The sequence below is a fragment of the Ovis aries genome, chromosome 9, assembly GCF_016772045.2.
Source record: "Ovis aries strain OAR_USU_Benz2616 breed Rambouillet chromosome 9, ARS-UI_Ramb_v3.0, whole genome shotgun sequence".
NCBI lineage: Eukaryota > Metazoa > Chordata > Mammalia > Artiodactyla > Bovidae > Ovis > Ovis aries.
Genome location: NC_056062.1, coordinates 51,804,969 through 51,832,486, shown reverse-complemented (window position 1 = coordinate 51,832,486; position 27,518 = coordinate 51,804,969). Strand labels below are relative to the sequence as shown.

The following is a 27,518-nucleotide window of genomic DNA, read 5'->3' as shown; positions in this document are numbered from 1 at the left end:
TTCTTGCCAAGAGGCTAAATTCTGTATACTAGTAGATTGTTTCCTTAATATTATTTCCCTTACCCAACTTTTTGTTATGTCCTTCCTTGATCCTATTCCCTGGAGTCTAGTTCTAACAGAACTAACCTCCTGACTGCTGGCATCTTATGTCATTTTGTTGGAGATTTAGATCCTTATTCTCTTAGCAAGCCTAGCAATTCCATGACCTGGCAGTATTGTCACTTAACTCTAGATATTGATTTAACCAACGGGAGCACAGGAGGGGACATGTCCTGAGGGACACATGTCTTGTCTGGAGAAAAGGCCTTTGCTTGTCCTCAAGAAGTGAGTCCTTATTATCAGAAAGTGTCTTACCCCTACTTTTTTTTTTTTTTTGCAAGTAATTTATTTTCAGAACTCCCAATGCAAACATAATACACTGAATAATGAAGCAAAATTATCTAAGATCATTATAAACAGGGGTCAATCAAGCTCGACTTCGATCAAGATGGATTTTAAAATTGTCTTTATTTTCTTTGGGGTAGTAAAGAGTATGACCCGACTTAGCAACTGAATAAAAACAAAACAAAAAGGCCATTTCTACATACTGAATTCCAGAAAATTTGAGATTTTCTATAGAAGTTCCTATCTCAATTTCCAGGTCCCATTTTTCCCCACCAGGACTCTAACCCTGGTGTAGCTGTCTTGGCTCATTTGAGAATTTAACCTCTCTGGGAATTCTTTCTCCACTTCTGATGAAATTGTGGGCATGAATTAAGGCTTCTCTGTCTTCCTGATTGTTGTAATGTTCTGAAGCTAGGCTCTCTTCATCCTTCCTGTAACCAAATGCAGCTCCTCTCATTTGGAAATTGCTGTGTCCCAGACCCTCCTTCATTGATCAGCCAGTCCGCCTCATGGAGATCAGATGAATCTCACTAGGAGTCCTCTACACTGGGTCACTTACCATGGCCCCTGCTGTTCTTTGACTCGACCTCCATTGACTGCTGCCTGCTCTTCCTTGGTCTCAGTCTGTCCTGTTACATCACTGAAGATTTTGTAGTCTCTATTTGCAGAATTTTGTATTGGTTTCTTTCTTTCTTTCCCAGAAACACCATTAAGCCTGTGCTGAATCATAGACTAGTGTGCATTTCCTTTACTCTGATATCATCTGCTCCACATTTTGCAGGAAAGAAAAAAAAAGTTTCAGTGCCTGTATAGATTTTTTTCATTTTCAAGAAGTCTTTCTCTGAGCAATTCAGAGGGATTGGAGGGAAGGGGGGAACATAAGTTAAAATCACCATTTCAAATTACCAAGTTATAAAGCAGGCCAAATCATACTCAAGTATAGGGATAGGATAAACATTATTATTAATATACTTCATGTGTTTTCTTTATTCTAAGCCACATTCCTTTTGTGATTTGGAGTGAGGACTATTCATTCTCTTCTCACTTTCTCTGTAGGATTAGGATGTATTTCTTCGATTCTTCAGAATATAAAATTTACTTATTTCATATTTTAAATGGTGGTTTGAAAAATTATTTAAATAGTAACTACTATGTAAAAATATTGATTTATTAAGAAATTGAGAGAATGTAGTGGCGACGGAGTGGTTGTATACCTATAAGCTCTAAAAATGAAAAAAAAAATTTGCAAAATGTGATAGAAAACATGCTTTCAATCCTTGGTGGAAAATATCAGCTAAACAGTTGCAATATTTGAATATAGTTACTAAAGAGCAGAACATGGAGAGCAGGGGTGTGATGGGATGCAGGACTGCAGGTTTTCTTGTTATACTTGCAAAGAGAAACTATCTCCTGCCATATCAATAAACAAGAAATGTCACAGCCACCATCGGTTTCTGGCCTCCAAATGTGAATGAGGGCTCCCAAAACTGTGATCCAACAGATGCTGCCACCTCCCATGGTGATTGCCGAGGAGTTGGGGGAATGCAAGAAGCAGCCAATGCCACTCTTTAAGATGAAGAAAAGAAAACAGTATTTGGCACCAGATAGCTGAGGTGCGTATGAAAGGAATGAAATCAGTGAGCCCAGAGGCTTGCATCTTCCCATACACTGAATGCTAAATTCCTTAACTTGATACCTGATCTTTAATGTTCAGATTGCCTGCCCCCTATGTTTTAAACTTCTGTATAGCCTGACTTTTCCTCCTGCCTCCTTGGAGCAGTCTCTCAGAACTAACTGAGGAGCTGTGTCCTGAGCTGCAGTCCTTATTTAGTCCCCAAAAAACTTAAATCACAACTCTCAAAGTGGTGTATCCTTTTTATTCAACACATCTTCAGTATAATTTGTGTTTTAAATGGTGTACATGATACCCTGATAAGAGTGAAAATAAAAATAAAACCTAGTAGAATTCTAAGCAGATCAGTCAGAGCCCACCCTTGGAGTCAAGTAGAAAATCAAAATGGTATTTTTGTTTTAGGAGGTTATTCATACAGTTTGACATCATAGGAATATTAGTTCTCTTTCAGTGCAGGTATTGGTTTATAGTTTCTTTTTCCTTTAAAGAAAGCTGGACTGGGTTTTTGGGATGTAAACATGTTCAGTGGCACTAAGGTTTAAAAGTGGGACAGCCTCCCTGACCCAGTGGCATGAAAATCATTACAGAATTCATAGTTCTCCTATTTCTACAATGTGCCAAAAGTCTGTTAGGGAAGCACACTGACTGAAACTGCCCATCCTAGCCAGGCACCATAGTAACCATTTGCATGAGTTGTTTTATGACAGGAGGTCCTGGTAAGGAACATGGAACTAATAAGCCATCACCAACCAGAAGAGTTCAGGAAAGGTCAAAAGGAAACACCACATGTCTGACCACCTCCCAGAATCCTTCTCTCTGGCATCCATCTTGGCTACACGAGGTGTGCACCACCAGGAAGAACTCTGAGTCAGAATGATTGGCTAAAGACAATCCCATCACCATAAAACCTGAGACTGCAAGCCACATGGCAGAGCTGTTCTCCTGGGTTCCCTTACCCTACTGCTCTCCACCTGGGTGCCCTTTCCAATAAAATCTCTTGCTTTGTCAGCACTTGTGTCTCCTCAGACAATTCATTCCCAAGCGTTAGCCAAGAGCCCAGTTTCGGGCCCAGAAAGTGGTCTCCCTTCCTGCAACAAGTCCACATCCCAGCATTTTGTTCATAGGAGAACTGATGCCATTCCTGAGAACTGGGCTCCTTGTTTCCCTTCATCACAAGGGTAGAGTCCAGACTTTAATCACTCTATTGTGTGCTCCCTTAGATATAAAACAGTGGAAAACTTTGCAGCCATAGTTCACTTAAAACAGTTTCAAGCTCACTTGAAGTAATGGGGGTCTGGAATTCTAGGTGGACATGAAGACAAGCCCTTGCTACTATGCAGCAATTCAACCGGACCTTTTTGGAGGAACAGGACTGAGTCTGGACCCAGGGGGACATCAATAAGAAGCCCTTCTCATACACAGAAAAATCCGGGAGACCATTTGAGAGGGCAACACAAGTTCTCAGTAATTGGAGGGCCCTCTCAAAATTCCATGGCCTTACTTTGATTTTGACACCTGCACTGTGCCATTCCTGATGATTCCATTCAGGATCTATATCATCAGGATGCGGCACGAGCCCCAGTACAACTCTTCTGGATTAAAACAAAAAAAAAGAAGCCAAATGAAAAAAATAAAATAAAATCACTGCTCTTGGTAATATAAGAAATGTTACCAAAAAAGCCTTAAATGTGAATGACAGATACGATCAATTAAAACATTTAGGTTAAAATTTTACATGCCAAATTTATGTGTGAAAGTGTTAATCTATCAGTCATGTCCAACTCTTTGTGACCCCATGGACTGTAGCCCACCAGGCTCCTCTGTCCATGGGATTCTCTAGGCAAGAGTACTGGAGTGGGCTGCCATTTCCTCCTCCAGGGCGTCCCTCTGACTCAGGGATGGAACATGGGTCTCTGCATTGGCAGGCAGATTCTTTGCAGACTGAGCCACCGGGGAAGTCAACTTTAGGTAGTGCAGTTGTATCAAATCTTGTTTTAATCACATAAATGTATGTGTACAGTGTTTAATTCAATCTAAGGCATCTATTTTAATTATTGTGACAAAAGTTTCAAGCAAAACTATGTAATGAAAGTGCAAATGAGAAGCTCTCCCTTCAATCAGTGTCTCTAACTCTATGATTATTTGAAGATGTGCTAGTCAATTTTGCTCTAGACTCTAAAGACCAGTATTTGCAAACTCTATGTAAATTTAATTAAGTGACCATATAAAAGACACTATCAGTATCTCTCAAATTATGAAATCATTTTTGAACAATAATGAAGGACCACACTACTTTATGGGTTTTTTTTTCTCAATTTTTATTTAGAAAGTTCAGTGAAACAACGTGGTATCACAGCTTAGAAATATTTTAATCTCATTATAATTTATCAATAAAAAATCTAGCAATTTTTGATTTTAAACAATGAAATTTATAAAAATAATTTTATATTTATAAAATGAATCATTATTTCACAATAAATTATTTTTTTTATTACCTGAAAAAAAGTGTTACATAAGTGTCTTTGTGTTATATAAAAGTAATAACTTCCCTTATCAATATATTGAAGATATGCTGAAAACTTCAGTTACTCTTTGTCCAGAGTTTTTGGCAGTTAAGTATACAAAAATATTATATTACACATTCCCTGACCATGGTTATTAAAACAAATTTGCTAGCAATAATTTCCAAAACATGACTGTTTTAGTAAATAGATGCAGATAAGTTAGAAGGGTCACTAAAAATGAATTATATGTTTTATATTTTAAATATTTTTTTTTAGTATCTTCTAAGAGCACAACAGAAAACTACAAGATGTATTTCCATCTTAAAAAATCAAAAGCATTCTTATTCGTGAACTAGAGACACTAGCATAAATCTTTTTAAAAATGAGTTAATTTTTTTTCTGTTCTCTCTCTCAAAGATATATTTTACAGTTTCCAGGTACCAGCTGTTAAAGGGATTTTATTGATTCTATTAAATCAATGCTAGCTTCTAAGTAATCATTTTTCCATTTTAAGAGTTAAGAAGTTACAGTTACCAAAAGCTTTTTATTTGCAGGGTAAGTGGGGGCTATGAAATCATAATCTTAGAAATTTTGAAAAGTTCTGTGAAAATCATTTAATTCAGCCTCTTGCAGCTTGGGGAACCCTTTTTTATCATTAATAATTACTAAACCAGTTTTTGTCTGCTTCAGCAAATACAGTGTGTGTGTATTTATTTGATAGAGAGAGAGACATCACTTTTTTGAGGCAGACTGTTAATTGTTTTAAAATAAGCTCCGGCTTTAGATAATATCAAATAATTTGGGGCTCCAAAGAACTATATTCCTCAGTCCACTGGATTTTTGAAAATATGCTGTCAGTGATTTTAATTTGTCTGTACTTTCATCATGATCTATCTGCTATACATTTTTATTTTCTTTGTTCGAAAGTTTTTACAATCTTTTCATTTTAGGAAGAAGACTCATTAAAGTTAGAAGATTCATTAAAGGTACAAAAGTGGTTTCTTATTCACGTTGCAACAAATTTACACTCATTTATATGTAAATATGTGTTAACAGGTAACACAATGGATAATATCCAATTATCACTCAACTGCGTTTATTTAAAAACCACAGTAAGAAGCTCACATTTTCATACCACAGATTTATTCTCCTTAAAGCCCATCAGACCTGGGCTAGAGTGCAGCTTTCCTCCTCTTTAGGTTTAATGATCTTTGGTTACGTTATTTAAATCCTCTAAGCTAAAGGTTTCTTAATTTATAAGAAAAAGATAATAATACCTTTTTTACAGGAGGGCTAAATGAGGCAGCAAGTGTGTGACAGATGGCTAATTTGTCTCCTGATATCAGAATCCCAGAGATGGACAGCTTTGTTGGCACTAGGCTTTCTGCCTAAAGACTACACTGCCAGTGTCCCTGAGAACCAGATGTGGGCATGTGCTAAGTTCTAGTCAAAGAATGACTACTTCTAGATTTGTTTTCTGAGAGAGAAATAAATGCCTGTCTTGCTTGAGCCTCTTTTTAAGGGTTTCTTTAATACAATTTAGCCTGTATCTCAACTGATAAAGCTACCATTTTACTTTAACATGCATCTTCAAATATAGGCAGATTTCAAGGAATACCCAGTCATCTTTGGAATGCCTATTTATAATTTTCTAATCTTTTATAGGCATATTTAACTATGGGCCAAAAAGATGCTTGTAAGTGATTCTTCGAAGAAATATACCCTATTCTACAGCAACCACTTTAATTTTCGAATCTGCAAGTTTAAAATTTATTTTTAAAAAAGAACTTGGCACATTTAATATTAATCTGGGATTTCTGATCTACTGTTCTCAAAGAAGAACACTTAGTTCTTCATCATATCACCATAAAGCAATTATTTACAGACTTAAATTAATAATAAGACAACACATGAAAGTAGAACACGAGATTCAACTGGTTCAGGCATAGTACTGGTTTATACTATACAAACGCTTTGAAACTCAGCGATACATTGGTTGCACCTAAAGGTTTTAAACAAGAGCAACAACAAACAAAATGAATATATAAACAAGAAAACAGGATACCGTCTTTATAACAGCACCATGAAGAAGCCTTGGCCAAGAGTCTGCCAAAAGTGCTATCCTGAGATATTTTAAGACCAACAAACTTTTCACATTTATGCAGTGCCATTCAGAAGTAAACATACTCTCACATTTGCTTTTGTTTGGAAAGAGACTGGTGTGAAATGACTGAAGCTTGATTTGCAGCTATTTTGTATGGTTCTTGTCCAGAGCCTTGAGGTGGGGAAGGAAGTGGGGTTTCAGGAGTTGCTAAAAAAGAAACAGAGAATTGTATGTGATGCTGGCAGTCACCCTGGCCCATCTCATTAAGTTTTGCATGACACCAATATGCATTACTTTATTTTGTATATGTTTTTAAAAGATCATATATAAAGTAGTGATTATAATACATAATCAGGTCATTGACATACTACTGGAGATGCACTCCCCTATTAGCATTAAACTAAATCATACTTTAAAATGTTGATAATCACTTTAAGATATCATCTGCTTTTATATAATAGCATTTATGGGCATTCGATTCTCTCATAAACTCAGCAGAAAACAAAATTTTAATGAAAAGAATTAACAGAAAACTAATTTTTTTCCAAGTCTCACAATACAAATTTTACAATATTTGCAATCGAAAAAGCACATAAAATAAAACATATTTGGTTTAGATTTCACTAACTCAAACATTGTTGTTTAGTTGCTTAGGTGTGTCTGACTCTTTGTGACCCCATGGACTATAGCTCACCAAGTTCCTCTGTCGATGGGATTGTCCAGGCAAGGATACTGGAGTGGGTTGCCATTTCCTTTTCCAGGGGATCCTCCCAACCCAGGGATTGAACTATGTCTCCTGCATTGGCAGGCAGATTCTTTACTGTTTGAGCCACCAGGAAAGCCAACTCAAATATTAGATGACATTAACAAAAATAATAATAAGGTAAGGTAACTCTTCAAGTGCTTTGAAATCTATGTTGTTGTTGTTTAGTCATTAAGTCACGTTTGACTCTTGTGAGATCCTTCATGGACTGTAGGCCGCCAGGATCCTCTTTTCAAAGCATTTCCCAAGCAAGCACACTGGAGTGGGTTGCCATTTCCTTCTCCAGGGGATCTTCCTGACCCAGGCAGGTTCTTTACTACGGAACCACCAGGGAAGCTCTTGTTGTAGTTAAAAGCATCTGAAAAATACTGACTTTGTCACTTCAAAATTATTGTTACAATGACGCTTGGCTGTTCCTTACCCATCAATGCAAAGAACACTGAGTAATTTAAAAAATCAGTTATAGTTTGAATATTTCATTGTCTATGATAGTATTTCTATTGGCAAATTTTAACCATATTATAAAATAATCCAGGAGCCATTCTACAATTTTTAAAACTTGAAATATTTTAGTATTCACATTTATTATTAACCCATGCATTTAACAGAATAAACAGAAAATGTTTGATGATCAGACTGAGACATTATCAATTTAATGACTTTATCGATTATTTTTCTGGAATAGTTTTCAAAAACACAAAAAAGAACAGCCCCCTTTTGCCTAGTTTTCTTTAATATATTAACTTTATATTATTACATGAGAATTAGCAATGACTTAAAAACAATATTTTTAGATATAATTCAAGTGACAAAAGAATTATGAAATTTGCTTCAAAAATTATTTCTGGATATTTAGGATGGATCTAATACTGCAGGAGCCTGCTGTAAAAGACCAAGAAAATATGCATAAACTTTAATTTTTATGTGTGCTTGAGTTTAATGCTTTCCTTTGTATCAAATATAAACTGCTTCAAATGACCATAAGCAAAGCAAAGTTTTCCTTTACAAATGAATCTCTTAAATAGTGTGCTGGAAGAGGGAAAATAAAAATGAAAAGTGTGATGATGTGATTCTAAAAAGATTAGGGTCAGCAAGTATGCTTTTAAAATACTAGAAAACTAGCATTTAAAAAGTAAAGGATTTAACCACCAGCAAAATTGTTAAACTTTCTTGCAAGTTGTTACCTACAACGTTCAATGTTTTGTTAATGAGTTTTATTTTCCAAGTTTATGAATAACTGATCTCTAAGAGAAACAACTTCATAGACTCTTTGGTATGGTATTGGGTTTGCCTCTCTCTGTTCTCGACTGTTAATCAAATGAACATGGTATCTTTGCAAGATAGTCCCAGTATGGAAGTTCCTCAACAAATGAAAACTAGAACTACCACAGTATCCAGCAATTCCACTTCTCAGTATATATTTGAGGAACACAAAAACACTAATTTGGAAAGATGCATGCACCTCAATGTTCATAGCAGCTTTATATACAATAGCCAAGATATGATATGGAAGCCACACAAGTGTCCATCAACAGATGAAAGGATAAAGAAGATGTGAGACACACACATACACACACACACACACACACACACACACACACACACACACACACACACACACACACACACATGAATATCACTCAGCCATGAATGAAATTTTGCCACTTGAAATAACATGGCTGGACCTGCAGGATATTACCCTTAGTGAAATAAGTTAAACAGAGAGACAAATACTGTATATTTTCACTTATATGTTAAATTCAAATAAGAAATAAATGTAACAAAGCAGAAACAGACTCATGGAAACAGAGAACAAACCAGTTGCTACCAGTGAGAAGAGGGGGAGAGGGAGAGAAAGCCAAGGGAAGGATAATGAGAGGCACAAACTATATGGTAGAAAATAAATAAGATATAGGATGTAATTTATAATACAGGGAATATAAGCAATATTTTATAATAACTTTAAATGAAATACAACCTCTAAATCTGAATCATTATGTTATGTACCTGAAATCAAAATACTACTGTAAATCAGCTGTACTTCAAGGAAAGAAAGAATGGTCCCAAATTAATGTCTTTAAATTACATGGGGGCCCACAAATTAAATGTACTATATTGTACATTTGTATTTTTTCTAACAATTTCATTTCTGCTTCTGTCATACACTCAAAGAACTTTGTGTTACAGACACTATTTACACATATATCTTTGCATCTGAAGGACAGCAGTGATAGCAGGCATTTTTGTGGTTTCTACTCTCCCTACCACTAGGGAGCAGTTAGATGGTACTCACTAAATTATGGTCACATTGCATTGAACTTTGGGGTAAAACAACACTGCAGCTAGTTACTAAGGGCTATCATAGATTCCGTAAGCAATACAGGTATGCATAATGATATCACAATAACTTAAGGAATCTGTGACATAGCTGGTTTAGTGTTTAGAGGCAGTAGATCAAAACTCAATTTAAATTAGTATAAATTCAGGAGCAATTAATTCTTGATAGTTTGTCTAGTCAAGATTTTTTAAATCTCTGAGTTGACTTGTAAAAATGTAATGTGCTAAATCTGCAATAATATCAGATTATCTACTATCAATCCCTTCAGTTTAGTTCAGTTCTGTCGCTCAGTCGTATCTGTCTCTGCGACCCCATGGATCTCAGCATGCCAGGCTGCCCTGTCCATCACCAACTCCCGGAGTTCACCCAAATTCATGTGCATCGAGTCGGTGATGCCATCCAGCCATCTCATCCTCTGTTGTCCCCTTCTCCTCCTGCCCACAATCCCTCCCAGCATCAGGGTCTTTTCCAATGAGTCAACTCTTTGCATGAGGTGGCCAAAGTATTGGAGTTTCAGCCTCAGCATCAGTCATCCCTAATATATATATATAATCATTTTTGCTCCAAAGAACTAAAGGAAACCTAAACAACTCACACTTTGCCCAATTATGATACACATGAATTCCACTCATCACTGCTTAGTTAAATAGCACTAGTCTTTCAAAAACCTGGTTCACACTTCAGTTAGTATGTTAACTCAAATTAACAGTGAGTGTTGCATAAACTCACAAACTTGACTGTATTGCAAACTTCATAAACTTCACAGCTAACTTTTTCAGTCTACAAATAATTACCCAAATAATGGATGTGCATTTTGATCAGTAACCAATCACACCACATCCTTCAGTCTGTTCATGATTGTGATTGGTCAATGAACATATTTCCTTCAGTTCACACACTGACAACAAAGTGTATAGTTGTGTTGCCTCCTGTCTCCCTCCCAGTGATAAATTCACATGACATTTTACAAACATGGACAACTGAAAGAGAATTGGCTGGAAGGGGAGAGTGGGCAGTAAAGAAACAAAAAATGATAATGCTGGAAGTAAAATTCAAACCGAATGTAAATGTAGTTAATAGAAGAAAGCACAGACCATGGAAATGTTCACATTGTCATTGTTTGAGTCCCTAAAAATACAGCCAAGAGCTTAAGCTGAAGGAAAACTTGTCAACGTTAATGAGGAGCCCAATTCTTTGAAAGGATAGAGAGGTCCCAGAGGAAGTGAAACTGACAAAAAAACTTGCTATCAAATGGTTTCTGAGAGATGATTTCATGACGTTGAAAATACAAAGGATAAAATACTGGAAATCAGACTTCCAAAAGAGTAAATTTCATCATACGTGCTCACTTCCTCTTGTAAGTCCTTGAAAAAGAACATGGCAAGCACTGTCAAAACTACTCTTCATATTTTTTTTTTTACAAAAAATTATAACATTAATTTTCAGTGTTTTTAATATTTTAAATTATGGTGTACTAAACATTAAAAGTACTATTTTTAACTTCCCTATACATTTATAACTTATAGTTAAAAGAGTTCTTCATGTTTTGACAAACATGTTTAAGGGTCATAAGCAATCTTAATTTTTCTCTTATTAAGATTCCTTTGCATGGTACCAGTTTGTATGTCATTTTTATGGTCTTGCACTACCAGGCAAGGCTGAACATCCTATATGTTCTTTTGTACTACCAAACATATGAAGCAGAAAGATTTAGGCACTCATATCTCCATTTTAGGGAGAAAACTCATACATGAGAAGAATAAGTGGCTTGCTTCACAATCTCCCACAATCAAATCCTAGAGAAGAAATTATATCCAATTTTTACAATTCCTGGGAACTAAGAGATTCTTTCCCCAAATTTCACATTTTCTCAAGTAATTTTTTAAGAAATATTGTGTTTCAAAAGTAGTCCAGATACTTACAGATCTGGTCTGTATGCACGAGTGTTGACATTGAACCCAAAAGTATAGTCTGTCCAGTTAATGGATCTTGAGACAAATGTGGGTGCATTGGATGATGGAGATGGTTAGCCTCAGTGGAAGCACCTACAGAAGATAAAAAGATGCTTGCGTAAGGGATATTTAATCAGGAACAGCAAGTTTACCTTAAAACAAGTGTTTTGATTGACAGCTTAAATATTGCTATTTTTGCAAAGTGGTTTTTGGGAATTCAAAAATAAATTAATAGAGCCACTGCTACATTAAAGACAATGTCAGCTTTCACTGTACACTGGCTAGATTAATGTTGTATCATATTATGTTGTATATTAATAATGGACCTTCCGTGCAGTTTCCTGGAATCATTATGTTTGCTGCCTGTTGTTAAGGCAATTCCAAGAATCACTTACCTCAAGTTTATAGTATTTGGGATCACTCTAATAGCATAAACAACTTTTATTTCAGAAAGATATCATTAGAAACACATTAACCACTAGAAAACTAAAACTAAACTAAAATAAAATAGATTTTACAAGGAAATTTAATCTAGATCAGAACACAAAATAAATTATTTCTTAAGTTATTCCTGACATCTAGTGCAGCTAAGAAATCTCATTTTCCCCTTCTCATTGTGTTGTGTCAGTTAATTTATTTCGGGAGCAGAATGTTTATTTTTAAGCTATTTACTTTATGTATTTTTGTTGTTGTTGTTGTATTTTGCCATCGGTGAGCTTTTAGAGGAGGAGAGACATAGAAAAATATAACATACTCCAAGAAGTACCAACAATAAGAAATATATTTCCATTTATCATATTTGGGAAGATCTGAAAATTGAGGTAAGAGGGATGGGTGGAGTAAAGGTGGTGGAGGTTGAGTATGAATGGAGGGGAAGTTTGAATATGTTCAAGTATTTTTGTTCCCAGCCAATAGGTTTTATAGATTTTTCTAAATGCGAAATAAAAATTGAGTTCATTATATGATGGACAAAAAGTAAACAGGTCAAACTTGCTCTAAAGCACTGTAATATGATGCTAAGAAATAAAATAGAAATTCTTAAATAAACTCACCACCCAGTAACATCTCCTGAAGTAAGTTGTCAATTTTAACCATTCCAAAAAGTTTAACAAATTGTATTTGCTCAATCATTTGCCACGTGATGCTCTGCAGCGTGGGCAAGAGCAGAAGCAACTCCCCAAATCTGCCCCGGGAGTCATACTGCCGGTCGTTGATGTAGTCCTCCAAACTCAACTGCACTTGGAACCGCATGTTCTTAATCTTCACTGGGTCACTTAGCCCTTTTGCGTCTAGTACAGGAATAAAAAGAGCAACCTAAATATTCTGTCTTACCAGAGTGTGAGAGTAAATATTCTAATATTTTAAAAGTTGCTGCTGCTAAGTCACTTCAGTCGTGTCCGACTCTGTGCGACCCCATAGACAGCAGCCCACCAGGCTCCCCTGTCTCTGGGATTCTCCAGGCAAGAACACTGGAGTGGGTTGCCATTTCCTTCTCCAATGCATGAAAGTGAAAAGTGAAAGGGAAGTCGCTCAGTCGTGTCTGACTCTTGGCGACCCTATGGACTGCAGCCTACCAGGCTCCTCCATCCATGGGATTTTCCAAGCAAGAGTACTGGAGTGGGGTGCCATTGCCTTCTCCCACTTGGTGGTTTAGTGGTAAAGAATCCACCTGCCAAGGCAGGAGACATGGGTTCGATCCCTGATCTGGGAAGATCCTTGCATGCCACCAGACAACTAAGGGTGTGCACCACAGCTACTGAACCTATGCTCAAGAGCCTGGGGCCACAACTGCAACTATGTGCTACAACTACGAAAGCCTGTGTGTCCTAGAGCTACTGCCTCAATAAGAGAAGACAGCACAACGAGAAGTGCACCAAAGAAGCCTGTGCACCACAACTGGAAAGTAGCCCCCACTCACTGCAACTAGAGAAAAGTCTGCACAGCAAGGAAGATCCAGCGCAGCCAAAAATAAATGAACAGATAAAATTATTTAAAAATAAAACAAAAGGCAGTTTTTCACTGTAATCATTTTTACTGAAACTTTGGAAACAAACCTGGATCAAAAAAGACAATTGCCTTCAAACAAGCATATTCATTATCATCAATCTGAATTTCTTGAAATGGTCGGACCAGCTCATCTAGAACCCGGTTGGCCACACGGCTAATCTCGACTTCACAGCTGTTGCGGTGAATAACATAGTTGTTCCCTACGTTAAAAAAATAATAATAATAATTAAACAATCAACCCTCGCACACATGCAACATTGTCAGATTTTGTTTAAACTTTTATAAACCAATATTTTAAATGATTTTCCCTTGAAGAAACATGAATAGTACTTCCTCTCTCAGTACTGTTGTTAATTATGTTAGGAAAAACTTAACAACACTTACAGAATCAATAACATTGATAATATGATCACATGCATTTTAACAGCCTCGGTCACTGGTGATAATACTAAAGTACAGACTAATAACAAGCTAATTATTGACAAGGGAGAAACAAGATATAATGATTAGCTTTCCACTATGTCAGTTATCTGTTAGTGCCTTACTCATTAATGAGCATGATACAAAACCTAAAGAATCCCTCTTGCTTCTAGTGAAGTAAACTAGCATTCCTTCAGTGGTATAGGTGTTTATACATATAACAACCACTGAGACACAATTTTAATAAGCTTAAATAGACAAGGCTAATTTTTTTAAACTATCAGGTATACTCTTATGAGTTGCTTCATTAAATACTAAATTCTCTCATCCTGGGCTTCTTTAAGAAGAGATAGGAAGATCATCTAATCACAAGGCTAATGTCTGCAACAGAATTCAAGGGAATCCAGAAATTGGATAGAAATCTGGACCACCTAATCTTTAAATATGTTCTACTTTAGAAAGTCTTGGGCTATAATATGACAATATTATAGCTTCTAAAATATTGGAAAATTGTAAGTTTATTTGAGTGCCTAAAATAACTGCTAAATTTTTATTTTCTGGTTTTATAAAAAGCAGAGTATCCTGAATTCTTTCACCAGGCAAAGACAATCTTCAGCATAACAACACAGGCAAAAGTATTTTAAAAAGTGTAGCCCTGCTCCTCTTATGAAAAGTTGAGTTATCTAATTATTTAGGATAAGACTATTTAGAACTATGTGGTAAGATTGTTTTGTTTTCTATGCTTATTATATTCACATTTATAAGGAGAACAGTATTGTAGGAGTGCTGAAATTGTAAGAAAATTTAGCAGAATTTAAAAGCAGTCATATTATGTGGTTTAGAATCCTGGCTCAATCCCTTACTTGCTTTGTGACCTCAGACAAACTTACTCTGCCTTCGTTTCTTCACCTACAAAATAGGTTGAAAATAATAGTACATATCCCTCAGGGTTATTCTGAGGATTAAATGAGAGAGTGTATATATAGAGAGAGACATGTTAAAGCACTTAAAGGCATATATCTTAAATAGTAAGTCGTCAGTTACTATTAGCTATTGTGATATTATGTTCAATTTATTTTTATTTGGGACAAAATATCTATTTAAAAAATGGAATAAGACAATTTAGTTATCATTTTACACAGCCAGAGGGAGAGACAGCTTCTAAGCATTAGAGAGATCTCAGCTCTCTTCAACGGGAAACCTAATTTTATAAGGTAAGTAAAAGGGCAGAATTGATGCTCTCTTAACAGGAAAACTAATTTTCTAAGGTGAGTAAAGGGGAAGAATTAATGATTTTGAACTGTGGTGTTGGAGAAGACTCTTAAGAGTCCCTTGGACTGCAAGGAGATCCAATCAGTCCATCCTAAAGGAGATCAGTCCTGGTTGTTCATTGGAAGGACTGATGTTGAAGCTGAAACTCCAATACTTTGTCCACCTGATGTGAAGAGCTGACTCATTTGAAAAGACTGTGATGCTGGGAAAGATTGAGGGCAGGAGGAGAAGGGGACGATAGAGGATGAGATGGTTGGATGGCATCACCAATTTGATGGACATGGATTTGGGTAGACTCTGGGAGGCCTGGCATGCTGCAGTTCTTGGGGTTGCAAAGAGTTGGACATGACTGAGCAACTGAACTGAACTGAACTGAAAGGGGTGGGGATCAGAGTTCTTCCTTAATGAAGACACAAACTTTTCCTTTGTGCCTTATCCCACTCGCTGTCATAATTTTGCCTGTTTCAGCACTGCTATTTAACTATGAGAATTTTTCAGACATTGTTATGAAATTTTTTATTGGGATTTTGTAGTATATCATAAGCAATGAGATCCTAGGAGATAAACATAATCTTTAGAAGATTAGAAAATGATATATAGTATAATTATTAGGTAGACACTTAAAATGTATGGAATTCCATAAGATAGTGACACAAATCACTAATTCTTTGTCCTGAAATAAACATACCTTGATATTTTGTTTATTGAGCAACATTTCTCTTTTATTTAATGCATACTGAACATCTCTTCTGAACTTCCTTGCAATAAAGGAAAGGAAAAACAGAGCCTCTGACCACCTAAATCCATTGTGAAGTGATAGCACCATTTGACAGTATCTATGAGTGCCTGGTACATATAGAATAGACCCCCTGTAAGTATCACGCAAACATAACTTTTTCAAATTAAAATGAAAAAAAAAAAAACTTACCCAAAAGCAAAATATCTTTATACATCATGGATCTCTTTGTAGCTCCAAGTAGTAAATGTTCCCCTGCATGAGCTCTCAACAGTGCCACCTTAATGAAAAATTCCAAGTTTAACAATTAATTATAAAACAGGATGAAAAGATTTATAATATAAGTCTGATTAACTTAGTGTTCTTTAAGTCTGGAACATTTTTTTGTTTGTTTTAACAAACTACAATATTCATAGATTCTTACCATTATTAAGCCTTCTATTTTAAGCACATGAATAGAGTTTTACTTTCAAAATTTCTAAAACTAATAAGGCAGTAGGATGGCAGCAAGAAAAGGAAAAAAAAAGAATAATTTAGTGTTTGGGAGTGAATGATATTTGAGAATAGAGTCTAACAAACTATAGTTCAAATTCCGGTTTCTCCACTTACTACCTGTTTAAGCTTGGGTTAGTTAACCAGTATGTTTGGGACTCATTTGTTTTCATTTATCAAATGGAGATAGTGATGAAAATCTCAAAGTGTAGTCATGAGGACAAAAGGAGAAAAATATATGTCAAACATGATCTGTTATACAGAATTAAACTGAACAAACAAAAGCAAAGGGTTTCCCATGTGGCGCTAGTGGTTAAAGAACCCATCTGCCAATGCAGAAGACATAGGAGAGGAGGGTTCGATCCCCAGTTCAGGAAGATCCCCTGGAGTAGGGCATGGCAACCCACTCCAGTATTCTTGCCTGGAGAATCCCATGGGCAGAGGAGCCTGGCAGGTTACAGTCCATGGGGTTGCAGAGTCAGACATGACTAAAGTGACTTAGCATGCACCCACAAACAAAAGTAAAGCAAAGAGGGGTGATACAGTGAAATGAGTATGTGGGATCTGGGTTCTGACACTTTCTAGACTGAACCTTTAACTCTGCACTAAGCTCTCAGAAGAGTTGGATTGCCTGCTAAACATCACTAGTAGAAAGAATAGAAAGCATTTCAAGTTTAATTCATCAAAGTGAATACTTCTCCAACATCTTCATCTCCTTAGTTAAAGGTACAGTCATCCAAAATGCTTTTACACATCAAAACCAAGGGTCCATTTGGATCCCTCTCTAATTGCACAGCACATCCTAGCACAGCTTCCCCATTGCTACCACCCCTGTCCAAACCTTGGTCATTCTTCACCTGGCCTGCCAAATACCTTCCAAAGATCTACTAGGCATTCCTGCTTCCTTTCTGGTTCCTCCATCTTAAGTCCTTCTTGACAAACCTTCTAAGATGATATACTGTACAATATTCATCAATTAATATCACTCCTCTGCTAAAATCTCTTTAACTATTTCTTACTGTTTTTAGAGTGAAATCTGAACACCTCAACCATAGCCTCACCTGAGGTGATGGCTCAGTGCTTTGTCCATCCCCCACCGCCACCGCCCACTCTGGTTTCTTCTTGCAACATCCTTTGCTCACTTTTCTCTAGACATTTTGCCTGCCCTGCCTCAAAGCCTTGGAATTCACTCTTCCTGAAGCCAGAATGCCTTTTCCTCTGATCTTGACAAACTTAGCCCCTTGCTACTCAGGTCTCAAGAAAAATCTCTAATTCCCAATTAACTGGATGTGTTACCACTCCACCCGTGACTATTCCCCAACAACTTGTCCTATTTCATTTTATAGAACTTATCCCCACCTAGAATTATCTTACTCAGAATGTGGACATTTTTATTGTCTGTCTCTCCCAACAAGAATGCAAGTTTTATGAGAATAGTGATGCAATCTGTATTTTTCCTGCCATGTAGTCACAGTTCTTAAAACTGAGCAGTAGTCCTAATAACTATTTGTGTGATGAATATATTGAGTGAACTTAACTGATTTATGTCTCAGTTTTAGAAATTGTTAAGTGGATATTATAAAACATGCCCACAGAGCTCCTGAGACTATTAAATTAAATAATGTAACATATAATGTAATTGAAAACTAATATCCAAATCCCTTATCCATAATAGACTCTGCCAATCCATGGCTATTAATGGTATACTGTTAATATTAAAGTTAGTAAATAAAAACTATTATTGACAAGTTACTGGATTTCAATTTCCCGGTTTTTAAATCACTGTCTGCATATATGTCAGCAACTTTAAAGAGTGATAATAAAAATATAAAACTGATAAATAACATAAACCTACTTATATGGCTTGGGGAGAGACAAGTAAGTTTTAGCAATTTAGCATTATTCACTGTGAAATAGCCTTCTGAGCCAAGCTATCTTTATGATATGTCCATAACCATGACTCATACCAGGAAGGGAGTAACAGAACATTTTAAGAATGATTTCAGATTTCACAGTATTTTCTTTTGGTAACCAGGTGAAATGCTCTTCTAGAAATATAACTGCTAACTTCCTGTGATCACTTTTATTTTCTGTTGTATAAATATTTTGCCCTTCTTCGGCTTTTAAACAATCATACACATTTCCCTTTGATTGTTTCTTCATTTTGTGTATCAATGATAAAAAGCTCTGGTAAGAGGGTATAAAAATAGACTGGTTATATTACATGCTATTACATACTGTGCTTTATCTGGGGGAATTGGAAATTTTCAAATTATTTACATCTATAGAATATTATATAATACTTAGAAGAGTTAAAATTGAATCTGAAACTAATAATCCAATCTTTATAGACATTAGAAAATTAAACTTAATTACTAACTAAAATATCTTAACATAAATATGACAAAATATGAAATATATATTACAAAAAGATCACTATATCTGAAATCTATTTTCTGTAGATTTCAGAGCACAATTCTACAGACTTTTTTTTACTAAATAAATAATTTTTATATAGTAATTACCAGAATAAAATTGACAACATGAAAGGCACAACTTTATATGTTAATTGGATGAAAGTGCCTACAGAGACATCAACACAACCTGTGTGTTTTCTCTCTAGAAGTGGTCTGGTATTTCTGAAGAATTTTCTATGTACTTTTAGTAAACACCAAGACATAATGGGTACCATCTGCCTCTGAGACAAAAGTATTCCCATACTTTGTCTTACAATAGCAGTTACCTGCTATCTGTTTTTCTCCCATCCTTAAATATTTTATTCTATTAATATTATTTTTTTAAATTTTGGTCACACCCCATGGCATGTGGGACCTTAACCAGGTATTGAACCCACAACCCATACATCGGAAGGCAGAGTCTTAACCACTGGACCATTGGGAAGTCCCTATTATAAGCTTTTTAAACTTATCCAGTCAATAAATTTCTAAGACCCTTAAAATAGAAATGTTACAGTCTGCCTCTTAATAAAACAGGGTAAATGAACAAGAAAACCAATTTTGTTTCATAAGACCATTTAACCTTTGCCACATATAGAAAATATATTACAAATATAACTAAAAGAACACACAAACTTAGCAAAGTTCAAAACACTTTTTAAAGTTTTGTAATCTCTTATATACCTGATCGTCCAGTGGTAACTCACAAAAGGCAGGAATATATTTAGCCCATTCCACCAAGACTAGGAGCTGCTGTTTCATGGATTCACAGACATCACCAATACTGGCAATTTTCTTAACATTTATGTCAGCGCTCGCACCAGGGCTTGAGACTGAGATCTAGTATTAAGAACATCGTATTAATCTGTCATTGAAAATAACACAAGACCAATATATCTCTTTTTTCTGCCCCTGCAATAAGTAAACACCATTGAAGTGGGCGCTCTTTTTATCACACTATCTTGAAATATACCAAACATTTTAAAACTGATAAATCAAATACCTATCAGTTCAAGTTAGACTGAGAACATTCACTGCCACAGTCTGGGAGCAGTATCTTATTTTTACTGGCCAAATCTGTAAAACAAGTTACCACAACTTTGGGGGAGCTTTTAATAATTCAAAATGATTATACAAAGAGCTGTGGAGTATCCACATTGAACTAAGGCTGTGTGATTTTATTTTTAATTAAAGATGATAGTTCCAGTCAGAAAGTCCACTTTTAGTTTGTTATAATTTATGAAGGAAAGTTTCCATTGGTAAAGTTTAGCAACTGAGGAGAATAGATTTAGATGAGAAGCCAGACTATGTTGCTGCATTCAATGGAAGCCCATTCAAATAAAGTTAAGACAGCACCAATCTTTGACTCAGCAACTTGAAAAACTTAACATACAATGATTAATTTTTAAATGATATACAATTTTGAACTATCTAAGATATAAGTAGTGTTCAAATGCCTTTCTGCTGGAAAATAAATCACTTTCTAAAAGTTACTCTAAGCGTCATTGTTGAACATGTCTGTGTGTGTGTGTACGTGTCTTTCTGCTGTGTATGTGTATTTCCTCACAGTTCCTTTAAGGCCATTCTCAAAATGCTTTATAGGACCATCAAGTAATCTTCAAGTAATGAGGATGATAATGGTGAAGTTAACCTCATCATATTACCCTTGTGTTATCAAAAACGAAAGTAGTTGCACTGACTCATTATAAGACCCGATTAATAGTTAGCTATTTCATAATTTGCTTTACAAGAGAAAAATATCATTAACATTTCTAATAGGGACACTGCTAAAATAAACTTTCTTCAAAAGGTTTCTTTGATTCTTAAGTGATTTACTTTTATTTATACAAATGGTCACTTACATTTTTAACTCTAGAACTGATGTTCTCATTCGAGAAATTTCAAACAATAAACTTTTTCTTGTATTTTCTGAATTCTCGCTGTTCCCTGAAGTACCTGTTTCCAAAGCAGGTGCTAAGGTGAGTTCTTGAATCTAGGCATCATTTTCAAGAAAAAAAACTCTGATGATAGTTTTCAACTAAATACCCTAAAAGCTGTGGTAATTGATTTCCAGATTCAACCAATATAACAAGATATTGCCCCAGGGCATTGTGCTAAGCATTAAGTATTTTAAATCAACCTTGTAAACAAACTTTTAACAATCTTAGATCGAAATGTATCTCATTTTTTTTTCCACTCAAAATATGGGGAATTGCCCAGGAAAAGTAAAAACTAAGTCAATAGTCAACTAACATTTTCAAAGTGAAACGAAGTTGCATTAAGTGGAGTTAATTATAGTAATAGCACATGTGAATGAACTTAAATCAGTTTTGAATTATTCTTAAGTAAGCATTTGATCCTATTAAATAGGGCAGGATGCTGGCGCAGCAATACCTGGCGAGACCGAACTTCTGCTTGTGCCAGTGTGTTGATGGAGGGGATGTTGCTGCCATCAAATGTGCTTCTTCTGGTGCTTATTCTATCACGTTCATTTTGTACAGCTAGGGGAGAAAATCACAGTATTTATTGGTTGGTTTTCTTCAACATAAGTCAGAATATACTCTTTGAAGTAAAAAAAAAAAAAATTAGTATAAAAGGAGAGAAGGAATATTTCTGAAAGACCTGGTAGGGGGTACAGAGATAAGTCTGTCTAAAGATATTTTTCATTCAGTACCATTTTAAAAGTAGGAAGAGCCAAGCTTGTCACTAGAGCACATAAAATACTGCCTTTTGGGACTTCATGATGGTGCACATGTTACAAAGTGGTAGGTCAGCCAGTTCAGCCATGTTGTATTTTCAATAGGTTGGTTTTCCATTGTCTCAAAGTTAATAAAGCCAAAAGATATCTAGGGGAAGAGTACCACCTGTGAGATTGACCAGGTTAAAGATAAGAGTGTATTCACTGTCAGAAAATATAAGTCATATGCTCTGAAACTCCCATTTTTCTTTTTCTTCTAAAACAGCTGCAAAAATGGAAAGTACATTATTTTAGTTAAAGTGAAAGTGAAGTCGCTCAGTCGTGTCAGACTCTTTGCGACCCCGCAGACTGTAGCCTACCAGGCTTCTCTGTCCATGGAATTCTCTAGGTAAGAATACTGGAGTGGGTTACCATTTCCTTCTCCAGGGGATCTTCCTGACCCAGGGATCAAACCCGGGTCTCCCGCATTGGAGGCAGATGCTTTAACCTCACAATCCTATGATCTCTTATGAAGCAATATCTTTGGGACAGTTTAGAGACATTAACAAGGCAGGGGTAGCAGCAGGTAGGGGTCTCTCTTCAGAAAACAGATTTGAATATCAGGAACAATGAAGAAATATTAAGTATTATATGAAAGTCTTCTAAGAAAGAGCTAGATCTCTTTGTTTCAGAAGCAAACAAACATAAAGAATAATGCTTATACCCAAATTTTAAATATAAGGAAGCAGAAGTGGGGTGGTACAGATTTGTATATTTGTTACATACAGAATAATATAAATATGAAGTCAAAGCTGGATTTCAAAACATAAAAGGTAAAATTGTCTTCTCTTAACCAAAAAGAATGGAAACAAAGTCTATACCCTCTAAATTATGTACCCTGATGCTTTAACCCAATTTTGCTGGAAAGATAAGATGTTAACCTATCAGAGTGTATTACTATAAAAGAAATTCACCGATTTCTAACTAAACAAACTATTACCTATCAAATCCATTAATTTGAAAGAGAAAAAACTAAACTTTTTGCCTTTAAGAGCATGCTGCAGTCCATGAGGTCACAAAGAGTCAGACATGACTGAGCGACTGAACTGAATCTTTAGTTGGAGTGAATCATTAATATTTTATTTAAAAATCATATTTACTGGTAGCTTACTTCCTCTTTATTTTTCTTTTAACAAATACTGTCATTGACTTTTAGCCTAAACTGACTCATTTGAAAATGTGTATGTGGAGATAAAACATTAAAATGCAAGCTATGCTTTATGGATTTCATTACATGATCAATCTTTAGAAAATGCTAAAAGATACGGTGACATTTGTAATCTTCCTGCTACTACTATTTTTGACATAAAACCATATTTATGTATGTTTCCATTTAACTAACCTTAAAATTATGCTATTACTGTAAACAAGAGAAGTATATCTACTTTGAAAGCAAAAAATTACTTCTTAATCTATTCAGGAAAAATTAATGCATTATTCTATGAGCAGCATAAGATATGCTTTAACTATTTTAAAACTAATTTTATTTAACAAATTGTAATATTCTTAATGGCGATGTAGAAGTGTTATTTGCTTTTCATATGGTAGGAACGAAGCAGAGACTCAAGTAAAAATGAATGAAGATAATTGATAATGTACATAATGAATGCCAGAAACAACCAAATATGTCACTAGAAATAAGTCATGTTGAAATGAAAGTGTTATAACTTTAATTTTGTGAACTTTGTTTTGCCTTCTTTTTTGAGACTAGCAACTAGTAAAACTAACGGAATTTTTGTCTCTTGAAAATATTGAGTGACAAGGAAAAAAACTACGTTTAAGACAGGTCTGATATTTTTACATATTTGTACTATACAGATGTAATTTGATTTAATTTTCTAATAGTATGTGAAATAGTTTTGAAAAATATCTCCTTATATACGATAGTGAAAGGGACAAGCATGTGGCAAAAAGACAAGCACAAAATCTTATAGCAGCTTGTTGTTTAGTCATTAAGTTGTGTCCGACACTTTCGTGACCCCATGGACTGTGGCCCACCAGGCTCCTCTGCCCATGGGATTCTCCAGGCAACAACACTGGAGTGGGTTGTCATTTCCTTCTCCAGGGCATTTTCCCAATCCAGGGATCAAACCCTACCCTGTCTCCTGCATTGCAGGCAGATTCTTTACTGCTGAGCCACAGGGGAATCTCCCTTATAGGAGCTGCTGCTGCTGCTGCTGCTAAGTCACTTCAGTTGTGTCCGACTCTGTGCAACCCCATAGACGGCAGCCCACTAGGCTTCCCCTATCCCTGGGATTCTCCAGGCAAGAACACTGGTGTGGGTTGCCATTTCCTTCTCCAATGCATGAAAGTGAAAAGCGAAAGTGAAGTCACTCAGTTGTGTCTGACTCTTGGCGACCCCATGGACTGCAGCCTACCAGGCTCCTCTGTCCATGGCATTTTCCAGTCAAGAGTACTGGAGTGGAGTGCCATTGCCTTCTCCGCTTATAGGAGCTATTCCCTGCCAAATATTTAGAAGTGCTAAACACATTTGTTGCTAAATTAACTGTAGTTAATTAACTGTAGAACATAGGATAGTATAATTAGATGATTTCATATGTTCAAAATGAAATTACTGCACTTTGAAATAGAGCATCTAGTCTATGGTCTCTGTCCTTGAAGAGAATATAAGCTCCCTGAAAGGGGGGATCATTTTGTCTATGATGTTCACTACATAGTAGTGAACACTATTATGTACACTAAACCTTGGCACCAACAACAGTGTTTGGAGAGCAGCAGTGCACGATAAATTTGTTAGATAAATAAATTAATATGTGAAAAGTCAGTGTTCAGTTGATGTTTATGAAATAGATATTCAATTGTTATTGAGATTAAAAATGCATTTAAAATATATTAAAATGCATCCTATTAGTATATTTTGCCATTTATCTTTTGAAAAAGACACTGGAATGTTTGTTAGACAATAATTTTGTTGCCAGGGATAATGCAGTAGTGTACAGAATGTGTCAAGTCCGTCACTAGGTAAAAAGATTGGCTCCATCACTTACCAGTAAGTATCAGTGTCCTTGAGTAAATTCTTAAACTCAAGGAATCTCAGATCCTTCACTGAGGAAAATCAGAACTCATGTAAAGATTATTGTGATTAAATGAGAACACAGGTGTATAGCATTTTTCATCAATAATGTTAATTATCGTTATATTACATATTATTACCTTCTTTTTTCATTCCTGCTCTAAAGCATTTTCTTAATCGACAGTATCTACATTGATTCCTTTTGTCTTTGTCAACAACACATTGCCGACTGAACCTACAGTGCCAAAAAAAAAAAAAAAGAGAGATATATTTGCAGACAGTTATCATTTATCAAAAAAGCAAACAGACAGACTTTTAAAAGTACAGTTAAAATTAGATCAACAGAAAAAAATGTATAAGGATAATTATGAATTTTCGAATCTCATGATCAGCATGAAAATACAAGCCTCAACTCTCATGCAATATTTCTAATAAAACAAAACTGAATGGTATCTCACTTTTGGCAAGTATCCATGGTCATTTCTAACTTGTGCCATGAAAGCCAAACTCAGAAGGAAAACTTTAGTATACAGTTTATAATGCTTACTACTAACGGTTTCAGTGTGAAGGGGAACTTCACTCCTCTGCCCTTCCATGATTTCTCTATGTAAATATTCTTCTGTTAGTTTTACCTCATATCTAATTGGAGTTTACTCTAAATTCCAAATTATATATCAAAAGGCAGTTGAATAAAGCATTAAGAATACAGTCGCTGTACAATTAGGTACCACTTCACACCCACTACCATGGCTAAGATCAGGAAAAAAACCAGACAATAACAAATGTTGATTAGGACATTGAAAAATTGGATGGCTCACACATTGTTGGGTATAAAACAAAATGATGTGGCTGCTTAGGAAGAAAGTTTGGCAGTTTCCAAAAAGGTACCCAAGAGTTATCCTATGACTCAGCAATTCGTCTCCTAGGTTTATACCCAAGAGAAAGAAAAACATATGTTCACACAGACTGTTGTACATAAATGTGCACAGCAGCATTATTCACAATAGCCAAAAAGTGGAGACAACCCAAATGCCCACCAGTTGATAAACATACAATGTAAACAAAATATCGTGTACTCACATAATGGAATATTATACACTTGGCAATAAATAAGAATGAACTGATGATACATGCTATAATAAGGATGACCCTTGAAAATACTATCCTAAATGAAAGAAGTCAGACACAAAATGTCACATATTGGATAATTTCACTTATATCAAATGTGCAAAAGATGGAAATAGAAAGTAGATTAGTAGTTACCTCACATTGGTGGGGAGGGAGCTGGGGCAAGTACTGGGAGGTTTCCTTATAGGATGGTGACATATTCTAAATTAATTACAGTGATGACTGCACAACTCTGTGAAAATACTAATAAACTAAATTGTGCACTTAAAAAAAAAAAGTACAGTCTCTGGAGTTAGATCTGAACTTGATTCCCAGTTCCACCATACACTGTCCATAGAACTTGGGAAGGTCATTTAACATCCCAAGTCAACCTGCAATTATAAAATAGGGAGGACTTGCCAGCACAGGTTGTTATCTGCACATACTTAAAAGACTTTGAGATTAGCAAAGCCTAAACTTTAAAAAAACATTTTTTCCCCTAAACTTACATCAATATAAAATTTTCCAAATGGAAACTATCATAGCATTTGCTTTAATATCAATATGTGTAAAGAAGGCTAAGTTGGCAGCAGTATTCATGATGGGGTGTTGGGAGGATAAGGTTGTATGTTGTTGGCATATTTTTTAAATTTCCAAAAGTTGTATGGAAACATTCCTTTCTCACTTTTCCCACACAGGAAGGGTAAAAATCTTGAAACCTATTTGTGTTCAAGAGTCATTCTCTGACTCAGAATTTGTTGTTGGAGTGCTCAACTCCATATTCTGTAATAATCTATCAGGGAAAAGAATCTGAAAAAGAATCGATATCTGTATATGGATAACTGAATCACTTTGTTGTACACCTGAAACTAACACAATATTGTAAATCAACTACACTCTAAAATAAAAGAAAAAAATTAAATGGAAAAAAGTTACTGTTTTTAGTTGCTTGGATAGCCTGTATATACATATATATACATATACACACACACATATATACATATACATATGTATACATATACATACATACATACATATATGTTTCATCTTTGACAGCACATATGATTTAAAATTGTAAAAATATTATTTACAAGTTATTTTGTATTTATTTTACTATTAATCATTTAGAAGCATTGAATATTTGAGGGAATCGTACAGAAAATGCTTTTGATGGAGTAAATCCACTTGATTTCTTTACACCTCTCAAGTTTGGCTGTATATAAAAGCAAGAAATATTTTTCTTTTGCTTACCAAGAAGGTTTTAAAAATCGTTAATTTACATTGTTAAACCTACTTTAAACTCTCTTACAAAAATTACTAGAGAACACTAGTTAGGTATTTGTGAGTTATATATTAACTTTTCCACATCCCTAGAAGTCAAATGTCATCATAATGTGAGAGAGTTAACTTCTTCCTAAATATTCAACTTGTGCCAAAAACACTTCAACAATCCTACACGTGACTTTCAAAGACAGAGCAAACAGATTTCTCCTGTTAAAATCAGTCACCTTTGAATAGCCCATACTTAATAGACCATATCTGCATTCAAGAACTGTTATTCTGAACATTAAAGGTGAAA

General features: G+C 35.3%; 1 protein-coding gene across 4 annotated transcripts in view; it reads right to left on the bottom strand.

Annotated features, from left to right (window-relative positions):
• Positions 1-360: 360 nt before the first annotated feature.
• Positions 361-27,518, bottom strand: part of HNF4G (hepatocyte nuclear factor 4 gamma) — a 137,441-nt gene continuing 110,283 nt past the window's right edge. For 3 of the 4 annotated variants that reach the window (XM_060393445.1, XM_042254345.2, XM_060393446.1), the window contains 8 exons: positions 24,973-25,067; positions 21,456-21,562; positions 19,746-19,901; positions 16,306-16,393; positions 13,733-13,885; positions 12,731-12,967; positions 11,649-11,771; positions 361-6,832 (listed from right to left, as the gene is read on the bottom strand). In XM_060393445.1, the coding sequence (XP_060249428.1) occupies positions 6,711-6,832; positions 11,649-11,771; positions 12,731-12,967; positions 13,733-13,885; positions 16,306-16,393; positions 19,746-19,901; positions 21,456-21,562; positions 24,973-25,067 (1,081 nt within the window). In that variant the 3' untranslated portion in view covers positions 361-6,710. The remainder of the gene's footprint in view (positions 6,833-11,648; positions 11,772-12,730; positions 12,968-13,732; positions 13,886-16,305; positions 16,394-19,745; positions 19,902-21,455; positions 21,563-24,972; positions 25,068-27,518) is intronic. The other variant, XM_042254346.2, reaches the window with a different exon arrangement.